The sequence below is a fragment of the Leguminivora glycinivorella genome, chromosome 13 (genome assembly GCF_023078275.1).
Source record: "Leguminivora glycinivorella isolate SPB_JAAS2020 chromosome 13, LegGlyc_1.1, whole genome shotgun sequence".
Lineage (NCBI taxonomy): Eukaryota > Metazoa > Arthropoda > Insecta > Lepidoptera > Tortricidae > Leguminivora > Leguminivora glycinivorella.
Window position 1 is genome coordinate 13,298,609 of NC_062983.1, and position 25,869 is coordinate 13,324,477.

The following is a 25,869-nucleotide window of genomic DNA, read 5'->3' on the forward strand; positions in this document are numbered from 1 at the left end:
TGTTCATGAATATTTTCTACCTTGAAGAATATCTCAAATAACTATGATCTCACTCTTATAATATATCTGGTGTTAATTTAAGTTAAGAAAGTGTATGAGTATATCAAAATGCAACAATCCCCGTTTGAAAACATTTTCAACATAATTGGCGGGCTATCAGAAGGAAATGAGAAGCCCATGAAACATGGTTTCTATAACGCGTTTGCTCTGTTCATTCTAACTATATGTTGTGCTGCAGTTTATGTGCTGTTTCTTATACTAGAACCTTTCTTCAAACCCTTATTTTGGGCACTTTTAGTGGGGTCGTTGCTACACCCATTTAAATATAAATTGTCCAAGAAGCTAAAGTCGTGGTTTGAAGATTTAGAGAAATGTAACAAATCTGTGATATTTGGGTTAATGTTTTTACCCATAAATGTTGTTAATTTTGCTTCCGATACTGTTGGGCATCAGTTCATAGAACATTATAAGGTAAGATTTTTTTTTAGTACAACACTATACTAGTGTCCACTTAGAATATTCAAATAATATCTTCTACGGAAAGATGTACTATGTAGTAAAGAAATGAACTAAATCTTACTCGATTTTTTTCTGTTTTCAGACTGTGATTGGGTTACTCTCTGCAATATTTGTTTTACCTTGGCTCTACAATGCCATTCCCCGCAGCTTGGTCTGCATATTCTGGCAACTGAGCAGTTTTATTGGCTTCTCAACTACAAAGCTCATCGGATTTTGCAGCTCATACATTGTAAGTTATTTTCAACTCATTTATTGCCATATATGTAAATTTACATACTAATTTGTGACATCTATTGTCCTTTGAGTTGTCAGCAACCCGAATCCTCCTTGGAACTTCTTTTTGCTGTGTACTTACCAGAGCAAAGGGTAGTGTAAAAGTTTCTAATGGGTTGACAACGCGCTTGCAACACCCCTTGAATTGCAGGCGTCTGTACATACAAATATGTTAACAAACAATTATTAGCGGCTTAGTAACTTTAGTAAGTGTCTAAGAATAAGAGGATTAGTCTGCATGTTAAGTATATGTACATATCTTTAGAAAGAGGGCTGTGCTACCTTTGCTATATTGTAGCTACATCATGTAAATTTAATCTCGTGTGTCCAAAATCAAATAACGCATTGTACTATAGATGCACATACAATACTGCAATACGTGTTTTTAACGCCTTACCAGTTGAGATAAAGATGTTGGAGGGTAATTGATATAAGCTTAAGTTAAAAAATTGGTTGATAGAAAATGTTTTCTACAACCTGAGTTTTTTCTGAAATATCCCGGGTAATAATTATAAGTTAGCCAGTAAGCTAATATAGTCAGTAGTTTTTTAAGAATATTGTACGCTCGAAATGGGCAACTGTTGATACTGTATTTCCTGTATATCATACCATCTTATGTACACAGTTAACAATGAATAAATTTTACTTTACTTTACTTTACTGTATCAGGTGTACAAACAATACTTATCTATATTCTTACCCAACTATTATGTACACCTTTAACCTTTTTAATATATCATTATCATGTAACATTTATAGTTTTAATACTTATTTCTTGCAGACTCTGACCATAGCTCTAGCTTATTTAATAAGCATATGCACATTATGGAAGCCGGAACGATCTGGCATGTTTAAAGCATCATCTCAATTCCTCTGGCTTGTTATAACAAGTTTCTTGGCCAGTCTGACTGGGTCTCTGCAAGTCTACACATTTGTACTGCTGCAGGGGCTATGTGTTGGCGGATTTGCGCTGGAAGTGATTGATGTTCATAAAGAGTTGTTAGCGAGAGGTAAGTGTTTATTTATATTAAAACCGGCCAAGAGCGTGTCGGCCCACGCTCAGTGTAGGGTTCCGTAGTTTTCCGTATTTTTCTCAAAAACTACTGAACCTGTCAAATTCAAAACATTTTTCCTAGAAAGTCTTTATAAAGTGCTACTTTTGTGATTTTTTTCATATTTTTTAAACATACGGTTCAAAAGTTAGGGGGGGTACACTTTTTTTTCCTTTAGGCGCGATTATTTCCGAAAATATTAATATTATCAAAAAACGATTTTAGTAAATCCTTATTCATTTTTAAATACCTATCCAACAATATATCAGACGTAGGGGTTGAAATGAAAAAAAATCAGTCCCTACTTTACATTTAGGGCCCTACCCTAACAAAACATTTTTTTCCACTTTTTATTTTACCACTTTGTCGGCGTGATTGATATACATATTGGTACATACCAAATTTCAGCTTTCTGAGATTATCCGCGGACGGACGGACGGACAGACAGACATGGCGAAACTATAAGGGTTCCTAGTTGACTACGGAAAAAGAGATGCTCTCCTATCTTTGTCACACATGCTTAGTTGTATTATTGTCCCGGTCGCAATATCAGGCATGATTGATTGATTGATTATATCCTGTTGTCCCTCATCAGGGGCATAGGGCTCTTAGGAAGGATTTCCACTGTTCCCGGTCCGACGCGGCTGCCTCCAGGCGCAAAATCAGGCATAATTCCACTATATTTCTCAGTAACTTTTCCAACACATTCATGAATAATTCATCTCCGTATTTGGCGCCGGAACTACAATCTCAAATATTCCATTACCGTTACCGTACCGATAATGTTATTAACGTGAATCATCATACAGGAAACCAATCTTTTTAATTTAAGATTAGCAGTTAAGTTCATAAATGCATGTAGGTTTCTTAGAAATAAACAGATTTTTTTTTAAAGTCACAGGGCATATTGCATTTTCTTCATAATTTATGATTTTATTGCAAAGTGCTTTGAAAGTTCAAAGAGACAGTGATGCATATTAGGAATAGAAATCTCAAATAAAATAATTACTCTTTTTTGCTTCTTAGATCCTGAGACATCAGCTATAGTCGCAATCCAAAAAGTCCTCACCAACGGACACTGTCAAAATGAGATCAAGCAAGATGAAAAGTCGGAACAGAGCGCTAGCGAGCAGGAATCGACACCCGAAAAAGAAACCCCATCTCCCGCCACCCCTGACGCCGCAGCCAAACGGGGAAGCTGGGCAGAAAGCGACCAAATACACAGCTCGCCTCGCCACGCCAAGATGCTGTACAAAACCCGAACTCTATCCGCCTTACCACTATCGAATACGAAACCGAAATCCGCCTTCGAAAATCGACTCATCGCATCATTCAAACAAAGATCGATGGACGAAAATTACTTGAAAAACAATTTCAACAGTGACGACGAAACTGCCTTGTATTTTAAACTACTTTTCTTTGGATGCCTGTGCATGCTTGTATGGAAACATATCTGGCTGCTGCCAGTGATGCTGTTCTTTTTAGCTATTCATGTTTTGAAGAGACTGTTGGACTTCTTTGGAGTTTGGCTGTTCTGCGAGAATCATTATAATAATTTCATGGGCAAAGTCAAGAATTGGTGGTCTGACAGGTAAAATATAATAGATATAGTTCAGCACGGATAGCATGGTCGCGCGATAAACGATAAAACATCAGGCCGTCCCTATCGCACTTACAAATAGTGCGCAAGGGACGGCGTGATGTTTTATCATTTATCGCGCCACATATCGATGTTCCAGGAACCAGGTTACAATTTTCCTTATAATTCGGGGTTTGGTTCCAAGGAAAAAAGTAAAGTTGGCAGTGTATTGAACATTACATGTACATTTTGAAACCATATAAACGGGGCTAAATTTGTTCAACCTACCCATTTGCTAGCTGTCACAATGTTCATCAACGAGTATCCTACACACGTTTTGTTTATCTCATTTATTATATTTTATGTTTCAGACAATCAGCAGCTGTACCAGCACACATTCGTGGAATCCGCAAAATCTTCTCTAGTCTAAACAAGAACATAAGAGACATGGCCTATAGTTCTGTGGACACTGTCTCTACTTGTATCGTCATCATCGGCCTTATAACGTTTCTCATCGTCGCCACTATCTTCATTTGTATTCAGGTATGTTTATACCGGATGTCCCTAAAACCAACGTTAAAATGAAAAGAGGTGATAGGAAATCTCATTAGCACAAGTGCCAATATCTCCGTTACATTTTTATTATCGTCTAAGGGTCAGTTGTCGTTACCGTTAAAACCGTCTGTTACCGTTAAAGCGTTCGTTAAATTTTATTGTGTGGGAAGTTCCATAGACGTCTGCAGTGTGACGAATTGACGATGATGTGTCTGTCAAATGTGGTTGATGCAACTGGCCCTAATTTGCTCAATGTGATAGCTGATGAGATGTTCTATCAGTCTATCAGGCCCTTTCGTTTTGGCGTTGGTTTTAGGAACATCCTGTAGTATAAGTACTAAACTGCTAGCTAAACTTGAAATACAAATTATGAAGTACTAGCATTTTCCCACGGCTTCACTCGCGTTAGAAAGAGACAAAAAATAGCCTATGTTACTTTCCATCCCTTCAACTATCGCCACTTAAAAATTTACGTCAATTCATCGCTCCATTTTGCCGTGAAAGACGGACAAACAAACAGACATACACACTTTCCCATTTATAATATTAGTATGGATTTTTATCTTCCAATAATAATTTTAGTAGGTAGACTGAAATAGATACCATACACTAAAGAAAAAGCGATCAAGCCCACTGGTGGCGAAGCCGGGAATGGAACCCGGGTCTCCAGCTAACGCGGCTGACGACGATTTTAGTAGGTAGTTTAAAAATATCGCTGGGGCATAACATTTTGTTGTTTCTTTTTGAGTCAAGTTGTATTTATAATCATATATTTACCTATAAGTTTAAAACCTAAGGAAGTTTTCATTCATGCTTCTGTAATTCTTATCATAAACATATATGACTATATTTAGTTACTATAAATATCTTCGTTTGATAGTAAAAATTACAGATAGAGAAAAATTATAGATGTACAGTGAAACTTTATTATTAAAGTGCCGAAATGTTAAGCTCTAAGGCCTAAGCCCTAATCTGTTAAGTGTTCTCTACTTACTGCTTTGGATTAAATCTACTGTTTCTGCGGGTCCACACAGAACAAGCTGCGTCGCAAAACAATTTTCCCACACGGCAATCGGCAAATGTAGACGTGCCTCGACCGAGGCACTTCGCGCATATCTCAGCCGAGCGACCTGCCTTTGCCCCTCGGCACTTCTGTTCAGTTTCCAGCCTGTATATGTTTTTTCTAGATATACTCAGAGGCAATAGTGGTGGTCCAACTGAGCGGCAGCCTTCTGAACAGCACTTTCGTACAGAACAGCGAACTGCACGCCTACCTTCCCGAGGGCTGGGAGGAGAAACTAGATTCCTTGATCGACAACGCTTATACCTATGGAAAGGAGGGCATTTCTGCTGGCGTAAGTATATAATTACGTGGTGTTCCAAGTCTAAAAAGGTTTTTATGCTTCGTCTGAAATAAAAGCTTGGAATAATTTTGAACTAAACACGAGACTTGATCGCGTAACACTTACACTTTCTATTGAAAATTCAGATGAAAATGTCCTTATTAGACTTGAAGCATAAGGACCCTATTTTAACGGAAAGTTCATATATGTACCTTATTTTTTTTATTTGCGACATATGCAGTGGGATCAATTCATAATATTTCAACTATTTTCATGCTCGCGGTTGGATTAACAGCTAGAAAGATACGTGAGTACTGTTTGGTCTCGGTATTCCGTACCTACTTTCGGCGTGGGGTGGTGAAGGTACCTAATGTGTTGCATAACAGGGGTTTTGAATATTGCGCTGTATTAGGCGAGACGACTAAAAAATAACTAAATAGTCCGTCAGTTGGACTATCTAAGAATTTTAGATACGTATTTTTTATTTTTTCTCGTAAACTAAAAATGACGACGGTACAGTGCGTTGAAGTTTCACGTGACGTGGTACAATGTAATGTAATGTGTTTTATTTAAATTGAATTTAATATCTATTTCATTAAACAACTATTTCACGTCACTGTACTTGATATTGTATATTGCATGTTAGATCCTAAGAAATACAAAATTAAGTTTTTAATTTTTTAATTTTGTAAATCTTTTGATGCAATAAATTGAAATTGAACAATTTTTACTTAGAAGTGACGTCACAAGCCCCCACTCCGGAACTTTGATGCTCTATATCTTTGTATTTTTTCATTAATTAGAAAAAGCGAAAAATATGCGTTCAGTATTTTTGGACGATCTAACTGACGGACTAAACAGAATGCCATTTTTTTTATGTAGTCGTCATCCCTATTTGTATACATCCAGTGATTTTAATGTAGATTATGTCGAAATAAGAAAAATACAATCAACAGATAATTATGGTCAAATATGACAAAGACTACTGAATGAAATGGTGATGAAAACAGAATATGGATAATGTATAAACATGACAAAAAACCAATAGGACGTTCCAACACGATACCAAAACAGATTTTCGAAGAATTTTTTATTTGATTTTGTTACAATAATAGTATATTATATAACGGTAACGTTATGAAGGCTATAAAAGTTGAGTACCGCGGTTAGGCCACGAAGGCTTGCCGAGTGGCCTAAGTAAGGTACGAGACTTTTATAGCCTTCATAATGTTACGATTGTATACTATACTTTTTCTACGACAGCCACATACATACCTATTCGAGAATAATAAAATGGGTTAATTACTTACTTCATATAATGAATGGGAATATTTGTGTGGATCGTCGTAGCATTGAGTATTCTGTCCACAATGTTGATGGCGAGAAATTGTTGCACAATTCTTCAAAATATGCCAACAACGCCGTTTCAGAGAAAGTTGAAACATTTTTTTGCAATTTCCATGTCAAAACAATCATAACATTTTTGGTACGCTTTATCTGACTTTTCATGTAAGAAATTGTCAGTCACTTTGGGCGCCCATAGCCTTGATTTCTTCGGAAGTGCATTTTTCACCAGAATCACTCATAATTACTTATGTTTTTGCACAATAACGTCGAATTAAAACAAACTACACACCACCGAAATAGTTCAAATAGTTTCGTTTACAAATGTCAAACATACCATAGACAAGAGAAATAGAAAATAAGCCGGTTTTCAATTACGAAAAATGTGGTTGCGTTCAAGAATATTTAAATGTCGAATGTAAAATTATTGGATAAACTTATGATTTTTACCTTTGTTTTGCAATATCTAATATGTAAAACGCATTTAAGTTTATTTTTTCATCTTGATTTAAATTATGAACCTAAATATTATATTATTTATTAAAAGTTACTTATTACTGTAAATGAAAACATACCTGATAAATGGAAGTTGTGCTTTTAAAAAAAAATTAACAGAACTCCTATATTCATATGATTACTGCTAGCAGTAATCCTATGAACCTATAGACAAATAGACTTTCTCATCGTTACTCAAATGAACTTAATTTGGATACCGCTGACAATAATCTAATTGACAGATTTAAGTGCTGGAGTAGAAAAAGTATTTTGTAGTTACATTAAAAACACTACGAACAGTAACCGCATTTTTTATCAAACAGGTAAAAAACATCCTCAAAGAAGGTGACCCGGACAAGATCGCCCGCGTAGAGGAGCAAATCCTCCAGCTATGGGAGCGCGTGTACCAGAGCTGGGTGTCGGGGCAGTTCGGGCCGCAGATCGGGCCCGCGGTCAACGGCGCCGCGGTGCAGGACTCGTGGGACAGCTTCGTGCACGACATGTCCAACACGCCCGGTACGTGAGGCAAATACTTTTACTTCTTTATGATCGCCTGGTACCTCATGCGTGGTAAGATACAAATCTCGTGGGTTTTTTTGTTGCCATATTAATGCGACACATGCTAGCAGTAAAGAGCTCAACGAAGGTGCCGTCTTTGGTAACACCGCCAAAGTTTCTTGCGTCTATATTCTATGAGGACTGATTAGTACATATCAGGAAGGTCGTATGCTTGTTTGCCACCGAGGCACCGACCTATTATTTAAAAATATCTCAAAGAAAGCGACTCTGAGAAGGCGACCCGGACAAGACAGCCCACGTACAAGAGTAAAATTATCATTTCATTTCATTTATTTGCCATAAATTGTATGTTTACTCGACCGTAAACATTTCCTATGAATATCCGGGACCTCTTTTCCTGTATGTAGTGGAACATTTGAGACTAAATGACGTCTACAACGTGTTATGAACAATATACAACCGTCATTGATAATATTACTAGTTACTAGGAAATGCGATGACTAACTCACTACATAATAAAAGAAACGTAGAACTGACGTCAACTTATGAAGAATAATAGCTTGTATAGACACGAATTATTTTATTGTTAAGTTTATGGAAAATGATGTCTAAATTCCCCTCTGTCAGGTAATAAATTGAAATGAAATACATTTTCATGCTGGTATACTCTTGGGTCGACAGTTCGACACGTTCGTTTTTCGTCACGTTCCTAAATTTGTCCGATTCTGCTTTCGTCAGCCATTCTTTATTCGTCACGATCATCGATCTTAATTCGTTTCGTTCTGTACTCGTCATAATCTTCTTTCGGCATGTTCGCTGTTAAATCTATGTTTTTCGTGTTTTTTCGTATTCTTAGGTCGGTACCAACTTAGAATATGACCAAATACGAAATGACGAAAAACGATTGAGTCGAAATAAGAAAAAAGCCAACAACTCATTCTGGTCAAAGACGATAAAAATGACTTCAGACTAAGTTGACGAATGAAGAATGGCTGACGAAAGCAGAATCGGACAAATTTAGGAATGTGACGAAAAACGAACGAGTTGACCCAAGAGTATACCTTCATGCCATTTTTGGTCCATATCCTTAAACCCTTATCCCCCTTATTCAAAAACGTTTAATAAAGTTATCAAGCCGATAAAGTTCGTGTGTCCCTTTCTATCACATCACACCAATACGTCGGAAAGGGACAAACGAACTTTATCGGCTTGATAACTTTAGTGAGCGTTTATGAATAAGGGGGTAAGTATATTATTTTATTGTTCACTACTTACGAAAGTCCTAGCTTTCGTAACTTGAACACTTCTTGAACTCATAGGGAGTTACCGTTATATTTTTCTAGTAGTGGTAGTTGGGCGAGTGATGAGAGTTGGTTACCAAAAACATCTCTGGTTTTGATGCGTAGATGTTTCGGCAATGGAACAAATTCCTACACAAGAGAAACAAAACAGTAAACAATGGATTCCTGACTAAACTACATACACTTCATTGATACTATAGTCGATCAAAGAAGTGTGTCACTAGAAAAGCACAATTCAGGTGTTGTATGAGACGAAATCATTCGCGCCTACATTGTTTGAATTCACTTCACTTTTTTTAACAGTGGCGGAAAAGGCTTGATAGACTACATATAATTAGTTGCCATTTCTGTTTTTGATAAGGATACTAACATAATAGGCGTTGGACATTACAAACTTAATTATCATTACAAACAAAATCAACATTACAAACAAAAGGCAATTAAGGCAATGAAATAAGGGCCCCGCCACATCTAGCTTCTCGCGAGCATCTAGCGTCGGGCCAACTGTATGGAAAAAGACGCTGCGTCGACGTCGCGCCGACGCGGCGTCATGCTTTCCCATACAGTTAGCCCGACGCTACGCTCGCGAGACGCTAGATGTGGGGGGGCCGTATGTCTGAGTGCCCATAACACAAACCCTCATGAACTTACCGTGAGGCTTAGTCAATCAGTGTTAGAATGCCTTATATTATTTTTATTTTATTCTTCCAGGTATGTTCGACTACTCCGGCATCGTGGCATGGGTGCAAGCCAACGTTGGTACGCTGAGCGCAATAGCTACCAGCATTTGGGCGCCGCTGGCCAGTAATGTATCTTTGCTGGCCGGGTCGATTGGCGCGTTTACGTCGCTACTGCTCTCTGGGGGAGGCGCTGTCATCAACATGTTTATTAACTTGGTATGTTTATAGTTGGGCTAAAGTGTGAATAATTTGGCGCCGGCCCCATTAATTTATAAAATAAGTCGCATTTATTAGTCCGCTATATATGGCGTGCATTTTGATATAGTAGGCCAGTGAGGGCAGCTACCACTAACCCATTATCAAAATATAATGTCTTTTTTCTACTCGTCGACTGTAATCTGCCAATTAGGACACCACAGACTAAACTATAAGTGCTAACTTTTCAGTGTTGGATACTCTATGGCAGTTCCGACTCAACTATAATAATCTCATTATAGTTGACTTTAGTTAACTGTAATAATTTCAAAAATAGAACTTCATACAGTTTCTATACTAATTTGCGATACCTGGCAAATTTGTCGGCATCTGAAACACATTTTTTTTATCTGTCGCGTTATCGGCCAATCAGAGACGGTTATTACAAACAATTGGTTGCTAGGTAATTCGATGTTGATACAACGGTGAACGACGCTATTAACATTAATTTTAACTTGCATGAATGATGATATTTCCGTCCATTGATGATGAAGATGATGACTCGTAAAAAAAGTATTGTATACAATAGTGATATAATTAAGCTTTTCACTCTCGTACCGTACTATTAGGCCACTCAGCAAAGCTTCGTGGCCTAAACATGGTACTCGACTGAAAAGCTTTGTATTATATCACGATTGTATAAAATACTATTTTAACTTACCTAACCTGTATGTAGGAGAAAACCATTGGCTATGTCAGTTTCCATTATTTTACTATTGAAATAATGTTGGAGATGAAGGTTGATGGATGGAGTGGGAGGGGTAAACCCAAACAACGATGGATAGATTGTGTGAAAAAGGGTATGAGAAAGAAAGATGTGAGTGTTGAGATGACGAAAGATAGAGGAGAATGGAAGAGGGAGACATGTTGTACCGACCTCACATAACGCGGGATAAGGGTAGGAGGACGAAGACTATTGAAATAATTTTCTCTATGTTTAATTTTTTTTTTCTGAAATAAAACCTTAGTGGTCTTCCTCAGGTGGTGTTCTTCACAACACTGTTCTACTTGCTGGCATGCAGCAACGCCTTCTACAAACCAGTGGAGGTCATCACCCAAGTTCAGCCCAACTTCGGCCCTCGGCTGGGCATAGCTTTATCTGTCGCTATCAATCAGGTAACATACTCCAGTCACTCTTAATACTTTATTTATTTAGTATGGCAGCTTCGGGAGCCTTTGTCAATGTCAAGTGTATTACATAGATATAAAAAACAGAGATGTGTGCATGTAATTAGGCCTTCGCGTTGCACTGAAGGATAGCTGGAGCAGCAGTACAAAGCATGATGGCGGCCGGGACCACGAACTGCCGAGTGATGTCCGTAGAATTGGATGTTCGCATCTCCAAACGAATTCTTCATCAAGTGCACCCTTTGCGTAGGCTATTTACTGCATAATATCCTATCAAACTTATACATTAAACAGCAGAATGCAAAAATTAAAAAAACCTATTTGGAGAACGATCCGCCATGTTCCATAGATCAATCGAAAGTCCCCTTAATACTTTACACATAGCTATCCTTTTGGAGTGTCAAACTTGACGTCTAGTACTGGTCAATTCACAAGAGTTGCCACGAATGGAATTAACGTAACTTTTATTATGTGAGTGACACCTGTGGCCCATTTCTCAAAACTGAAAGTTACAAATTACAAGCGGAAATCTCTTTCCAACTTGTCGTATTAGACAGTGACTACCACTTGTAAATTGTAACTTGTAGCTTCGAGAAATGGTCCCCAGTATCGGAATACAGTCATAACTGTCAAAAGCCACTATTTTATTGGTTAATCCGTCACACGCATATATACTTTCATTCACTTATTCGTTCTATTCGTGCCAACTCTTGTGATTGACCAGTACGACGCAGTACGTCAATCTTTCTGTCGTCAAACACGGCCGATCAAACAGCAACAGATAGGCCATTGTCAAAACTAGTAGCATTTATATCAACGAACAGTAGGCCTAATGGAGCCACCTTTTGGAGGCGGCTAATCGCGTTAAAAAGAATTTATGGTCCAGTTACGACATTGGTCTAAGCGCGACAACTGTGAGCGGCAGCCATACGTGCGAATGAAAAGTCCCATCGCTGTGCCTCGCTCCAATGTATGGCCGCCGCTCATCGCTGTCGTGCTTAGACCAATGTCGTGGCTGAGCCGGTAGGGTTGCTAATACTCCCTCCCAAAATGGCATATAAGTTGACTCACCCCCTTATTGATAAATGTTCACTAAAGTTATCAAGCTGATAAAGTTTGTTTGTCATTTCCGATGTATTGGTGTGATAGAGAGGGACAAACGAATTTTATCGGCTTGATAACTTTAGTGAACGTTTATGAATAAGGGGGTAAAACTACATCAAGTTACGTTTTGTAATTATTGACTGGTGTTGTTTGTTCTACTCTTCATCTGTTTCTGAGTTGTGAATCGATTGTAATATGTATATCGGCGTGCGTAAGGAACAAACAACATTATATTATCACTTTTGATTTATTGCTGACATGTCAAAGCTCACTATGCTATGTTCGAGTCGTAGTTCGTAAAATTACCGAGTTATTCATAGCTTTTCCTCCGAATACATTTGACATAATTATTGAAAGTCGTTAACTTTACGGGAAACAATAGAAATAAATAAATAACTATAACGAAATTAGTTTATTAGTTATTACGATTTGATGACTTTTTTTATGCTTCGACAAATACACACAATACAGCTGCGTCAGGTTTTCAAGAAGCCAGTCACCCAAAAGCATCTCAAAAATTATAAATTATATATTATCGTGATCTTTATATCTTTTATAATCTTCATATTTTTTTGAATTTTATATTCACATATTTTGTTATCAACTTAAGGACTACAATTTTATATCTAGCTTCTTCACCCAACGGACTGCGTTCACATCAGGGCTGAACAAGTCCAGGGAATGGCCTGTGTATTTCCTCTTTGGGCAGTCATGAATTATGTGTTGATAATATTTTGTTATTAAGCGACCAGTTTATAGCCATACGATTAAATAAATAAATAATATTTTGTTTATTTTCCAGGTGTTTAGAGCGTCATTCAAGATGGCGCTGTTTTATGGGCTGTGGACGTGGCTGGTGCACAATCTGTTCGGAGCCAAAGTTGTCTACTTACCTTCAGGTAACTTAATAGCTTTTTCTTGCATACTAACTAGTCTAACTACGCTCGTCATTGTTTTATACTCGTTTTAAATAGACGTAAAACTTATATTTTTCTTGAGATACTTATAATTATTTTTTTGTTTTGTATTTAAATTACTAATGCTAAACTGTAATAGCGATCATTCGTCGTTAGAATTCGTCATGTTCGGTATTATCAGATAAAATTATATTTTGTAACCCGAAACTCTTCGTGTCGAAAATAGAAAACACAACTTTATTCTATTAATAGTAAGTTAATTCCAGCAGCTAAGGAATAAAAACCCAGTGACATCTTCTTTATCATATTGTTTCGGCTTGTCAATTAAAAACAAGCTCTAAATATTCATCGTTCCTACGCACATATGACCATTTTACTCGGGCAATATAACAGATAATTTTAGACGCTCTGTCTGTATCTGCAAAATTCGTCCCCGGTGTCATTGACCTCTAAATTATTCATTACTGTCAGATAAATAAGTAATAATTGTTTTTTTGCGTCACAATCACGAGAAGACTTATCTCCGGATGATGTTCATTCGTAGCCTCGGTGCCATTTTTATTTGTTGTGTTTCCAGTGCTTCGATTAGTTTGAAACAAATGTTAAAATAGAATGATGAAAGTCATCGTGTTGTATGTTTTCCTCCCGTTTGCCTTTGGCGGTAGAATTAGCTTCACTAGTTGCCATGACCGTGGCTGGCAGTGCAGTAACAACATAGCTAATGATATTGTTTACACATGCCCGGCAGACAATAACGTAAGTACATACCTCCACTATTTGTGTTCATCTGTTTATTCAAATCAAGCTGTTTTAGTTGCAACACAAGGCCTATTTGGTTTCATTTGAATATTTCCATTACTTGCTGATCTCCAATTCTTTATTTCTTCACTTAATTTTGTGTTCTTTCTTGTTAAAGTATTCAAATGAACTTTCAACAGCTAAGCAACTGTATAAATAAATGTATGTTACAATGTAATCAATACACTTTAAATCTCGAACCCAACCCTGATTAAAAACAATTATTATTTTAGGAAAACATCCTCCATCTCAAAGATCACTACACTCAGCACATAACAAGTCTTACTGTACAGCGTTGTAAACGCTTAAAAGTAATTCTAGACTGTTCAGTGCTGCAAAGGCCGTCTCGCTTGCAAGCTTTCAAAGTAAAGGATTGTGAGAGGCTCGAATTTACCGCAACAACCGCTAACGCACTTATACAAGCACCTTCAGAAGTCACCATCGAAAATGTCCGGGAAATAATCTCCTTGCCTAGAGGCATGTTCAAATCACCAGCAACAGATACCGAGCTTAAATGCTTAGGAACAACCAACTTAAAGAAAATTCGTATAACAGATAGTAAGATAAACATTATCAACACAAAGGCTATTTCTAATGTTAGTGGATTGATGAACATTGAGTTGGAAAATATCACTATAGTAGACATGGAAAGTCAGGCGATAGAAGCTGCTATGAACACTTATTCGGGTGCGTTTAAACTCACAAGAAGCAGACTTGGAAAATTGCGTTCCAAAGCTATCGCAGTACGCAGCAATACAGCTACAATAACTGACAATGTGTTTGGTGATATACCTACAAAGAGTATAAACATCACTGCCGATTACACATACTTCACGAGGAACGCAATAAGAGATATCTCTAATGATGGTTTAATTGTAAAATCTGGTTATACGGATATATCTAACAATCAAATTCATACACTTAAGAGCAATGCTTTGGCGAGCATTAAATGCTCGAAGAAAATAACTGGCAGGAAACTATTCAGCTTTTCGAAAAATTTAATGGAAAATGTTGAAAGTAATTCGTTATTTTTCGACTACCAAAGTTGCAAATCAGCGGGCACACCTGTTTCTTACAGAGAGAACAAATTGAACTGTAACTGTCGCAACATCGCTTTCCTTGGAAGTGGAGTAGGAAACGCTGAGCTAACCAATTTAATTTTAGATTTAACGTCGAACAACACATGCCTATTGGCTCCGTGCTACCTTCCCGTTGAAGTGGTGAAGATGCTACTCGAGAGCAAAATGTGTCAAATAAATCTTGACCCACAAGTCGTGTGCCTGCTTTATAATGATAAAACATCGAAGAACAACGAAGTGACAGACGAAGACGTCACAGAGGCTGCATCGACGTTCTACTTGATTCGCCAAGCCAGCGGTCGCAACGGCGATGCAAGTGCCGCGATCACAGCCATAAACAAGGACGATCTTTTAAACGACAGCCATATGAACATGACTAACAGAACTACCATAAAGGTCGTGTTCGATTCCTCTAGAGACTTCGTAGAGACGCTACGTAGTACCAGCTCCTCTCGCAGAAGGCAAGCTCAGGAGCCGAAAACCCCTCCGAGAACAGAGTACACGAATCGGTGCGTAGGAGCGCAGTGCAGGACTAACGCCTACGATAAACAAAAGGCGTTGGATTTCTACAAGTATGTGTACGCACAATTACGACCTCCGAAAACGAATACGAATACGAAAACTTAACTGATATTAAATAAAATTATTAAATCATTGGTTGTCTTTTTTTTATCCAAATGAATATGAAATCCTGTTATGACAACGTGTTTTTGTAAATTTTCCTTTGAATGATTCATCGATTATCAATTAAATTTGACATCGCTTTATTACTGCAGTTGATTAATTGGTAGAATGAATAAGTTAATGATTTATTTACGAAATAAAACTATGGAAACGGATTAAATCGCGTATAATGAATTTAAATCATTATACGCGATTTAATCCGTTTCCATAGTTTTATTTCATGAGTAACTATCGCGGTAACCGAAGACGATTTATTTACGATTTTACAATATGTTCCAATTTTGCAATCCTCATGCATGCTTTGGCATTTATGAAACAAATTGTAAAAATATGACTGCTTGTTATTTTAGACATGCTCTTTTGAATGATGTTTAAAATAATTAGGTTACCTACGTGTGTTATATATATACCCTATATTGTACGGATATGGATTCCAGTGTTAGCGGCAGTTCTGGGCGCGGCTCCATTCCTCGGGCCGTACTTGGCCGGCATCCCGGCCGCGCTGGACGTGTGGCTGCAAGGCAGGCCGATGGCAGCCATCATGCTGCCTATAGCCCAGGCTGCGCCTATCGCCTTCCTCGACGCAGCCGTCTACGCTGAGATCAAAGAGTAAGTATCCTTGGACAAACCGAGAGTAGTATTAGAAGCTTGTGCCTCGTTCTTTAGCTGCAGCATTGGCCGTCTCAGTAAAAGCAACTCTATTCCTGCTATCTCTTATTCTACCCGCAGCGCCCATCTCCTCTATAAGTGCATAGATGTTACCGTCTGCGATGGTCTTAAAGAGTCTTCAAATTTGTACATAAATAGAAGCGACAAGGGGGTGGATAGGACTAAATATACAAGGTGTATTTTGATAGTTCCTAGTGTTCCTAATACATCTAGCCAATTGTTGACGATTCGCATAAAACTGCTACCACAATTTTTCTCCTGAGAAACCCAAGTCTTCCAACCAGACCTGCTAGGCAGCGTGCGTAGACATATTTATTTCATATTCTGGTTTTCATCCCTTAAGTATGTCAAGATGGCCTAGCCAAAGAAGACTATGAACTCGAATACAGACGCAGCTATGGAGCTACTGTATTAACCTACTCGTACGTTTCATTTTTCTAGCGGTGGACACCCATACGTCACGGGTCTAGCCATAGCGGGTGGTATATTCTACCTCGGTCCCGAGGGGGCGATTCTTGGCCCCTTACTACTCTGCTGCCTCATGGTAGTCCTGAACCTTTCCTCTGCCTTCCTACGAGATACGCCCTTGGAAGAGCGTGCCGCGTTGCATTCGCGTGTCAGGTAAATGTACTTTAACATTACTGCCTATGTATATTATGTTTGATTTGATATTTGTAACTTTTGGAAAACGAACGATGGATTTTGAAGGTATGTTTTAAGACAATGAATCCATATCCTATTGTTGGTGTCTCTCTGGTCGCCATAAATCACCTGCAACAGAAGCAAAGCCAGATGATTGGAACATGATACTAGTAGCCCTGTTTTTAGTGATCATCAGTTCCAGAACTGTGATTCATTCATTCCATGGGCTATTGATACCTACAGTTTTTATGTAAAAAAATCTTTTTTAATAATACCTACTCGTACTTACCTCCAAACCGAAGTATTTGGTGAAACTTAACTGTTTAATAAAGATTGTAATTATTGTAAAGTAATTGGTGAATTTATATATTTTCTCGCATAGTGTACCAAAGTGGTTGGCGAACGAGAAATTGTCTCAACTTGTTTTTTCTATGATGGTCAAAAGGTTAAACAAGGTAATTCTCGCAAATTGCTATTCATTCGACTCATTTCGAAATATACAAAAAAACTTCAAAGTCCATTAAGTTCTTATCAAAATCCATTACCTACCCATTTTGCGCAGTTTTGTAAATAAGTGTTTTTCTTTCTTGTTTATTAGTGAGTAATATTAATAATATTATTTGTGGCATATTTAAGTGAAGGTAATAATGTGTGGGTGTTCCTCTTTTCCTGTTGATTTAGGTCATTATTGGGATTGTTTTATAATTAAGGTGTGTATTTTTCTTGATGCTTTTTTATGTAATGCACCATTTGTAGTTACATTGAGCACTACTTTTAGACTAGGTAAGGCATTTCATTACCTCACGTAATCGTGTATTTTTTGTCTACTTGTCATCATTACCAAAAAGAAAACACTATTTAAACTTTTGTATAAGATGTGAACGTACATAAATTACATGTGCACATTTTATACTTAAAATATATTTAAAAAAGCTACAGGGAAAGGATCACGTTTGAAACGCCAAGTTTCAAAGTCGTTAGACTATTTACTATAGAAAATTGAATTTGATATACTTAAAACTAATTTCTGCGAGTCTGCGATTGTTAAGTCGTGCTATGGTAATTCGTTTATTGTTGCCCATCACATTTAGCGCACTTCATTGATAAAAAAAGTGAATGTTGATTTTTATTTGTGTGTACGGTAAGTAAGCTTAAACGTAAGCATGATGATAACAACAAAATAATGCATGCGACTTTTATAGGTCGTTTTACGAAAGTTGACACGAATGAAAATAAAGAATATTTGATTGTTTGAGGTCAAACTGTATTGATAAGACGAAATCTATCAAGAGCTAACATTATATTGATTATTAAGACACACGCCATATATAGATATTTCCATTCATTCATTTGTTTCAATTGAGTCGGCTCTTGTAAAGTAACTTATACGCATGTGGCAAGATTTTTGGTGGTTTGGTTGCATTTATTAATCTACTTCTATTTTATGATTTATAAATTAAGCTTAAGTTTCACAGGCTATTTGAACTTCTTAACATTATGCTATTATATTTTTGTTTATAATGCTCATACTATAAAATAATACTCATAAGAACATTGAAATGATTCCACATTTATTTGCAGGCTCGGTGCTTTTCTCTGACGGGCATGCATGGACTACTAACACTCGGTCGGTCCCCAACTGATATGTCAATTAATAAGCCAACCAATGTATGGTATCATAAGTAATAACTATGCATTCTTCGCTAAAATGAACTAAACAAACGATGTAATAGGAAAGCTTAGGAGCCTGAATACAGTGTCACGGGACTTAACCCTAACTTTCATTGATTCAGAAACATATATTATTGGAAACTTTTAATATATACCCCTTATTCATAAACGGTCACTAAAGTTATCAAGCCTATAAAAATCGTTTGTCCCTTTCTATCACACTAATACATCGGAAAAGGACAAACGATTTTTATCGGCTTCATAACTTTAGTGAACGTTTATTAATAAGGGCGATGTCTGTGCACTAAAAACCCGTTTCCTCACTTCTTTAAAGGCTGTTGAACATTATTGTCACTATAATAGAGTGACTATAGAGTAAAAGAATGTTCCAAATTAAAATATATACCTAGTATGTTATAATGTTTATAATAGTAAAATGGTTCTGATTTAGGGTTCCAAGTTGTGATATCATTTAAAAATATGTATTTAATATTCATTTTTCCTTTATTTATAGTATCATTCCGTATACCTAATACTGATATCATACTTACGTGATAGCACAGCGATAGTAAGCGGTCATATACACCTTTTATTTTATGAAACAAACTACCTATTCATACTAGTAGAATTTATGTTATTCTATGAAAAATTCTAATAACACATAACAATATACGGATTGTGTGGAAACAAGGGATCCGGTTTAATGTTATTTTTGATACTAAACATGTTGGTATTTATTTAGAATCTCTTATTCATGAGAATCGTAAGTATATTACAGAGATTATTATCGTTTATCGTATTCCATTGTATGTAGAGCTTATAAGTGTTGTACGGTCAACCAATTGGAACCCTAGGCCACTGTAGAACTATGTCATAGTGACGTCATAAATCAGATTGTAAGAAGTATCTTACTGCTTGTCCTTTTGACAAGGTTGTAGAGTGTTCAATTGATTGACTGTACTTGCTTCAGTGGATGCACAGAAATGTCTTGTTATGTCTTTTTAATATAATACAGCAAGTATAAATGTTGTGATGTCCTGATTTTGATATCGAAATGAAAATTGACATATAGTTAATTGTAATCATGCTCAGTTTTAGGCGTTGCATGCATTAACATTACTTAAATTGAATAACATTGTTTACTAGTCCAAGCATTTAACTTTATAAATAATGGCCTAGAAAAATCTATTTCAGTTCCTTGTAAACTATAACCCGAATAATGGTTTTGTTGGAATACCGCAAAAACAACAATATAAGTAAAATTATCAATAGAAGTAACATTTTCAGGATAATGTTCAAATTAGATTGTACTTTTGTACCTAAGAGTCTTGCAGTGAATAACCGTATCCACTTTTTATACCTTTATACCTAAGGTACAGCGGGACAAATCTCGACTGGGGGGTCAAATGTAACTAGTCCATTTTTTCCATGTTCTACAATTCCAATAAGGTCTAGTTTACCCTTCGGGTTGAAATGTCAGATACTAAAACTAGTGCCTACGCCAAATCTTGGGATTAGTTGTCAAAGCGGAGCCCAGGCTCCCATGAGCCGTGGCAAATGTCGGGATAACGCAAGCCTAACTACAATGTTTGCATTATTAAATAGAATGTCCACCGGTTATACATATATGTATGGTAGGCGTGTTCAGTGGATACATGTAGAACTCAACATCATAGTGTAATAATGAAAAAAATGAACTAGTTACAATTGCCCCCCAGTCGAGATTTATCTTGCTGTACTTTATACATCAATTTTCAAAAATATCTTCTTTACGAGTATGCACTTTATATCGGTAGACGAGTATTTTAATGAAAGCAGCCTTTTTCTATATGATATAATATAATGTGGCTGATACATACGAGTGATATGTTTAATGAACTAGATAACAGCTTTTCCTTACCAATGATACCTATGTTTATTACAAACGTATTAGTTGTTATGACTGATTTTAAATCCTTCTTGCTTCTAGTCTCTCTATTATAATTTAAATTGTGTTTTAATGGATTCAAAACCTTACCTGGCCTGGTTATAGGTAATGTTACTTGTTAGTAAGCAAATTTACCTTCATCAATGAAGTATCAAAAACACAGTATTTCGTGAGATTACATAAGTATATTTATTATAAAATGATATCCAAAATTACTATTTTATGCCTCATTCACCGGTAAATACCAGTTTTGTTTATTACGCTGACATGGAATCAATTTGCCTACCACCAAATCCTGTATTTATCTACAGGAATAAAAAAAATACTTTGTATAGGCAACCAAAAAAGTGGTGGACCTTATGTGTTTAACATAGAATCGAAAAGTGGTAAACCACTTTCTTGGCTGACCGTAGTTTAAGCCTAGATGCCAAATGTAGACTTCCAATATGTCGTTGTATGCGCAAATATTATAAAACGGCTACTGTACAATAATATATGTAGAACTACGAATAAGTAAACGTGAGGCACTGGTCCCTCCGCGAGCTAGTGAACTATGAGCTATCGGCTATAAAAACGAACACAAGATAATCACTCCCGTGTAAATAAAAGAGACACGGCGATGTTTATACTTACTCGCCCGGCAGTGAGCTATCAATATCGCCGTGTCTCTTTTATTTGCACGGAAGTGCTTATCTTTAGTTCGTTTTTATAGCTGATAGCTCATAGCTTACTAGCTCGCGGTGGGACCAGTGCCTGATATGGAAATATAGTGCACTTAGAAAAACAACTGGAATAGGTACATGTTTAATGTTGTAACTGTAATATTTTTTGTACATAGTTAGGTATAATCCTCTGCCTTTGTATTTTCTCGGCAACGTTTGTTTAATTAATAATTGTACTGAAACTGACTGAAATGACATTACACGTTCGTTCACTTCCTGTGGTACGGTTGTAAAGGATTATGCACTACCTAAATCTGTATAAGTATGTTTGTTAAATTGTTATGTATGATCCATTTACTCCGGTCTGTATTTTATTATTTATAAATTGATAATCCACTGGTGTCCAGATCAGAAATGACATTCGTTAAGAAGAGAACGAATATTCGGGCGATCTTTTGCTAACTCCTGATTACCTATATATGTCTAGTTATAAGGATGTAAATATTTATTGTATTATGCTATTCATATTATTTACACGCTGTTTTCTCATTTTTATACGTTGTTAAAATCTATTTTTTGAAACCACATTGGTACTTAGAAAAATGAGCGTTGCATTGCGCTTATTCCAATAGGAATGTACTTAGATTTCAAAACCAGTAACAAGTATAAGTATATTTATATTGTTATTTTTAGTATGTGACGTGCCTAAAAACAATTTAAAATTGTCTCTCTGTTGAACTCTAATATTTGAGTTGTTATCGATTATAAATCACCTGCTCCGGAATACTGGTAAGATCACAAGTTTTAAAAGCCCCTTTAAGACAACGAAAATTATATATTTTAAGGTTTCGCAGTATCTATCTTTTAAACCACTATTGTTACTTCCATTCTGACATAAAAATATAGATCAAATTATCAAAACAATATTTAAAATAAGTATATTGAAATCAGCAAAGCCCTTACCAGTTCAGAAAGTATCGTCCAAAAATGAGTTAAGCTTTATCATAACTAATAATATGGTATTTTACTGTAATAAAATGCACTAAACATAGTTTATTGTACGCGCATATTCGCATTGTGGCAAATAAAAGTAATATATTGATTTGCTTTTAAACAGTATTTTATTTATTCAAATCCTCCTTAGATTTTATAAACACTGTGACGTAGACAATAATTCTTCACATACTAGAAACCATCATGAAACTCCAAAAAAAAAATGTCCTGCCATTAAAAGGGAATTTTAAGTAATTCAACATAAAATTTCCATATTTCTAATTGATCTTCTTCTTCCTCCTACCCTTATCCCACGTTATGTGGGGTCGGTACAACATGTCTTCCTCTTCCATTCTCCCCTATCTTTCGTCATCTCAACACTCACATTTTTCTTTCTCATGTCCTCTTTCACACAATCCATCCATCGTTGTTTGGGTTTGCCCCTCCCTCTCCATCCATCAACATTCATCTCCAACATTCTTTTGCCTATATGACACTCATCCCTCCTCATTACATGACCGTACCACGCCAACCTGCCACTCCTCATCTTTTCCGTTATAGGCGCAACTTTCAAACTTCCCCTAATATACTCATTCCTGATCCGATCCATTCTGGTCACTCCACACATCCATCTCAACATTCTCATTTTCGCTACGTGCACTCTCCTTTCATCCTCCACTTTTGTCGCCCAGCATTCAGATCCATACAATACAACAGGCCTCACAATCGTCTTATAGATTTTCCCCTTAAGTTTAAGGGGCATCCGTCGATCGCATGTTGTCCCTGAGACCTGTCGCCATTTCATCCATCCCGCATTTATTCTATTTTTCACGTCACGGTCGATGCTTCCGTCATTTTGGAATAATGACCCAAGGTACCGGAAGTCGGAGCAAACTGGTAGGTATACACCATCTAAGGCAATAGGGGAAAAACTGGATAGACCACCGAAATCGCAGAACATCTGTTCAGTTTTGGTTCTGCTGATTTTCAGTCCCACACTTCCCGTCCCATATTTCTAATTGATATGTGGGTATTTTTGAATTTATGAAAATCATTTGTAAGAAAGTTGACCTGTGCCATTGTGGCATTCGGCCATTTTAATTTTTTTTTTTTGGATTTTCATTGTAGTTTCTAGTATAATTCATAAACCCTCGTATTGGCAAATTCATAAAACTACACATTTAATTTAAATATATTATTACTGCATATAATACTGATAGTGTATAGATTTCTCTAAATCTTGTGGTGATATTTGCTTACTGCTCAAAAAGTCGACCGTGATGCGCGGGTCAGTCACCACGAGTCCGTTATCATCGAACCGGCCGGGCTCCTGTGTCTCCAACCAGAGGAACAAAACTACTGTATCTGTGGTTATTTCCACCGTGTAGCGATATCCGTCTGTAGTGGTTTTGACATTGCTCAAAACATTAATCTGGAACAATATTCAAATATACTCAACTTTAATAACTTTATACCTCGGCCGTATACACTGCACTTGAATTAAAGTTTGACATGACAAATTTGATATGATCCGAACGACTTTGATTCATTCTATAAGTGTAGTTTGAACACTCAAATCGATTAGCAATTTCTGCTCTGTATATGATACATGATTTTGACCCCTTACCTGAATATTTGGTTTCTTCAAACCCTTGACGGACTTGAACGCAATTGGGAAAATATAGTTGTATGGTGAAGAACTAACGCCATCCGCAATTAGAGAGAATCTTAAAAACACTTCATCCATTTCTTCTTTCCATAACGCTATACTCATAGGGACCTTTACTGCTGACAACGCTCCTGCGTTGGCGGCGATTAGTATTGATCGCATTGGTGTTGTACTTGTCCAGTTGAAGAAATCTACTGTTATAATTCCACCAGTTATGGGCACAAGTCGGTCATTCAATAGGTAAATGTCTACGTCGTGCGTTAGCAGTAATCTTGGAGACACTAATACTGGCGCGAAGAAGGATTTTGCAAAGTAATGGAGCATCTTCCATTTGCCACCGTGCTCTGAAAGTAAAAAGACGTGATAACAATTAATGAAAAAAAAAACTCCTTCACAACATCAAAAAGACACTAGATTCCAAAATATTTATTATTAGTAAATAATTCCTGTGTACTACAAATTAAAACTCTTCCAGCAAACATCGGAACAGCAGAGCAGTGTATTAGATAATTTTTCCTGGCCGACGGACAAAGAGATGATCAATCCTTAAGGTAGATTAGAAGCAAGGTAGGACTGAAGATGCTTCCCTACGCCACACCGAAGGTTATCGGTGCTGGGTCACTGCCTAAGATGTGAGTCTTACTGCTTGGAAAAGTTATAAATCGAACACAAACCAATGCCAGCCCAAGACGGAGCTTGCCAGACATCATTCAGTTGCCAGTACAAAGCGCCCATGGTGTACCAATCTGCTTGGCTCTGCCTGTAGAATTCTGTTTCTGCTTTCATCGCCATTGCTTGTGATATCTAAAAATGTATGGTTGGGGTTAATAATGCACCTTTTGCAGCAAACATACAATACGATATAGGCAGGGTAAACTCACCGCCCAACTCAAAGGATTGACCTAAGATTATATCCTAATTAAATGGTAACAATTGGCTTTAAGGGTCTGGAAAGGGGAAGGAGTTTACTATTTCTACGTGAATTAAATTTTAAACTTACTTGACTATAGTAAACATATTTCTCAAAATGTTTCTTATCACTTTTATCTAACCGGAAATAACGATTCATTTGGTCTGTAATAAATCCGTATCCACCCGGACTGTGCTGCCTATGAACTGAGTACGGGCTATCGACTTGAAAGTCAGACTCATTGTTCGTAGCAGTTCTCATCGTTGCGAGAGAAGGCAAAGACTGAAATCCGTATTCAGACGCAAATCTGGTCTTGGGATAAATATTTTGATTCCAGTTGTCTAAAATATAATTGTAATAATGTGTGTCTCCATAATGTGGGTCATAGGGATGCTCGGATATGTAGCCTTCGTTCTCTGATTCCTTTCCATTAGACGGACTGGAGACTAAGTAGCGGCGACCGGGGTCCAACCCCTCCACGATAGGTTTAATGGTGTCTACGTAAAGTTTCAGATATTCTTTCTTGTATTTCATGAACTGCGGGTTAGTGAAGTACCAATTGTCTCGCAAAGCAGCTTCGTTTTCATTATTGCCAGCCCAGATTGCGATTGACGGGTGATGCTGAAGATTGATCACGTTTTGTTCAATTTCCACTTTGACGGTTCTGAAATTAAAACCTGTTTGTATAAATCCAAAAACATCTGTGCATTTGAGAGCAATGATAGTTGTAACAATTACAAGAACACGGCTCTCTGATAGATGTTTGATAAACTATAAAGTCCAGTGTCGAAAACGAAAATATCCCTATACACTTATAACTCACTCAAGGAACTCCTCATCAGCAGGATACATCGAGCAAGCAAATAGGAAGTCTTGCCAGATGAGTATGCCCAGCTGGTCGCAACGCTGGTAGAAGTAATCCGACTCGTACACCCCGCCGCCCCAGACTCGCAGCATGGCCATGTGTGCCTCGCGCGCAGATAGCAGGAGCTCATCCACTGTAGGATTGATAAAAACTGGTCACTTATCCGTATGCGCCAAACAAAACTCACGAAGTACGACCACAAGTGCATACTGTATATAGTCATAGTGAAGCATTGA

At 37.1% G+C, this 25,869-nt stretch overlaps 3 protein-coding genes across 5 annotated transcripts in view; 2 read left to right on the forward strand and 1 right to left on the reverse strand.

The window, feature by feature from the left end:
• On the forward strand, positions 1-24,404 carry LOC125232353 (transmembrane protein 245). 3 transcript variants are annotated; one of them, XM_048137983.1, is made up of 14 exons: positions 1-471; positions 602-748; positions 1,574-1,802; positions 2,871-3,435; positions 3,795-3,966; positions 5,166-5,333; positions 7,484-7,676; positions 9,692-9,876; positions 10,897-11,031; positions 12,950-13,046; positions 16,063-16,234; positions 16,736-16,915; positions 17,319-17,391; positions 18,518-20,091. In XM_048137983.1, exons 1-14 carry the CDS (start codon positions 109-111, stop codon positions 18,620-18,622), a joined length of 2,784 nt encoding a protein of 927 aa, XP_047993940.1. In that variant the 5' UTR covers positions 1-108; the 3' UTR covers positions 18,623-20,091. The 3 variants fall into 3 exon arrangements, with proteins under 3 accessions (XP_047993940.1, XP_047993941.1, XP_047993942.1); XM_048137984.1 differs by lacking the exons at positions 17,319-17,391; positions 18,518-20,091 and adding an exon at positions 24,334-24,404; XM_048137985.1 differs by lacking the exon at positions 17,319-17,391.
• LOC125232355 lies at positions 13,593-15,591 on the forward strand. Its single transcript, XM_048137987.1, has 2 exons — positions 13,593-13,820; positions 14,096-15,591. Exons 1-2 carry the CDS (start codon positions 13,677-13,679, stop codon positions 15,566-15,568), a joined length of 1,617 nt encoding a protein of 538 aa, XP_047993944.1. The 5' UTR covers positions 13,593-13,676; the 3' UTR covers positions 15,569-15,591.
• Positions 23,062-25,869, reverse strand: part of LOC125232354 (beta-mannosidase) — an 8,564-nt gene continuing 5,756 nt past the window's right edge. The window contains exons 8-12 of the mRNA XM_048137986.1: positions 25,592-25,766; positions 24,859-25,432; positions 24,533-24,662; positions 23,817-24,202; positions 23,062-23,621 (exon numbers count right to left, since the gene is read on the reverse strand). Coding sequence (XP_047993943.1) covers positions 23,388-23,621; positions 23,817-24,202; positions 24,533-24,662; positions 24,859-25,432; positions 25,592-25,766 — 1,499 coding nt within the window. The 3' untranslated portion in view covers positions 23,062-23,387. The remainder of the gene's footprint in view (positions 23,622-23,816; positions 24,203-24,532; positions 24,663-24,858; positions 25,433-25,591; positions 25,767-25,869) is intronic.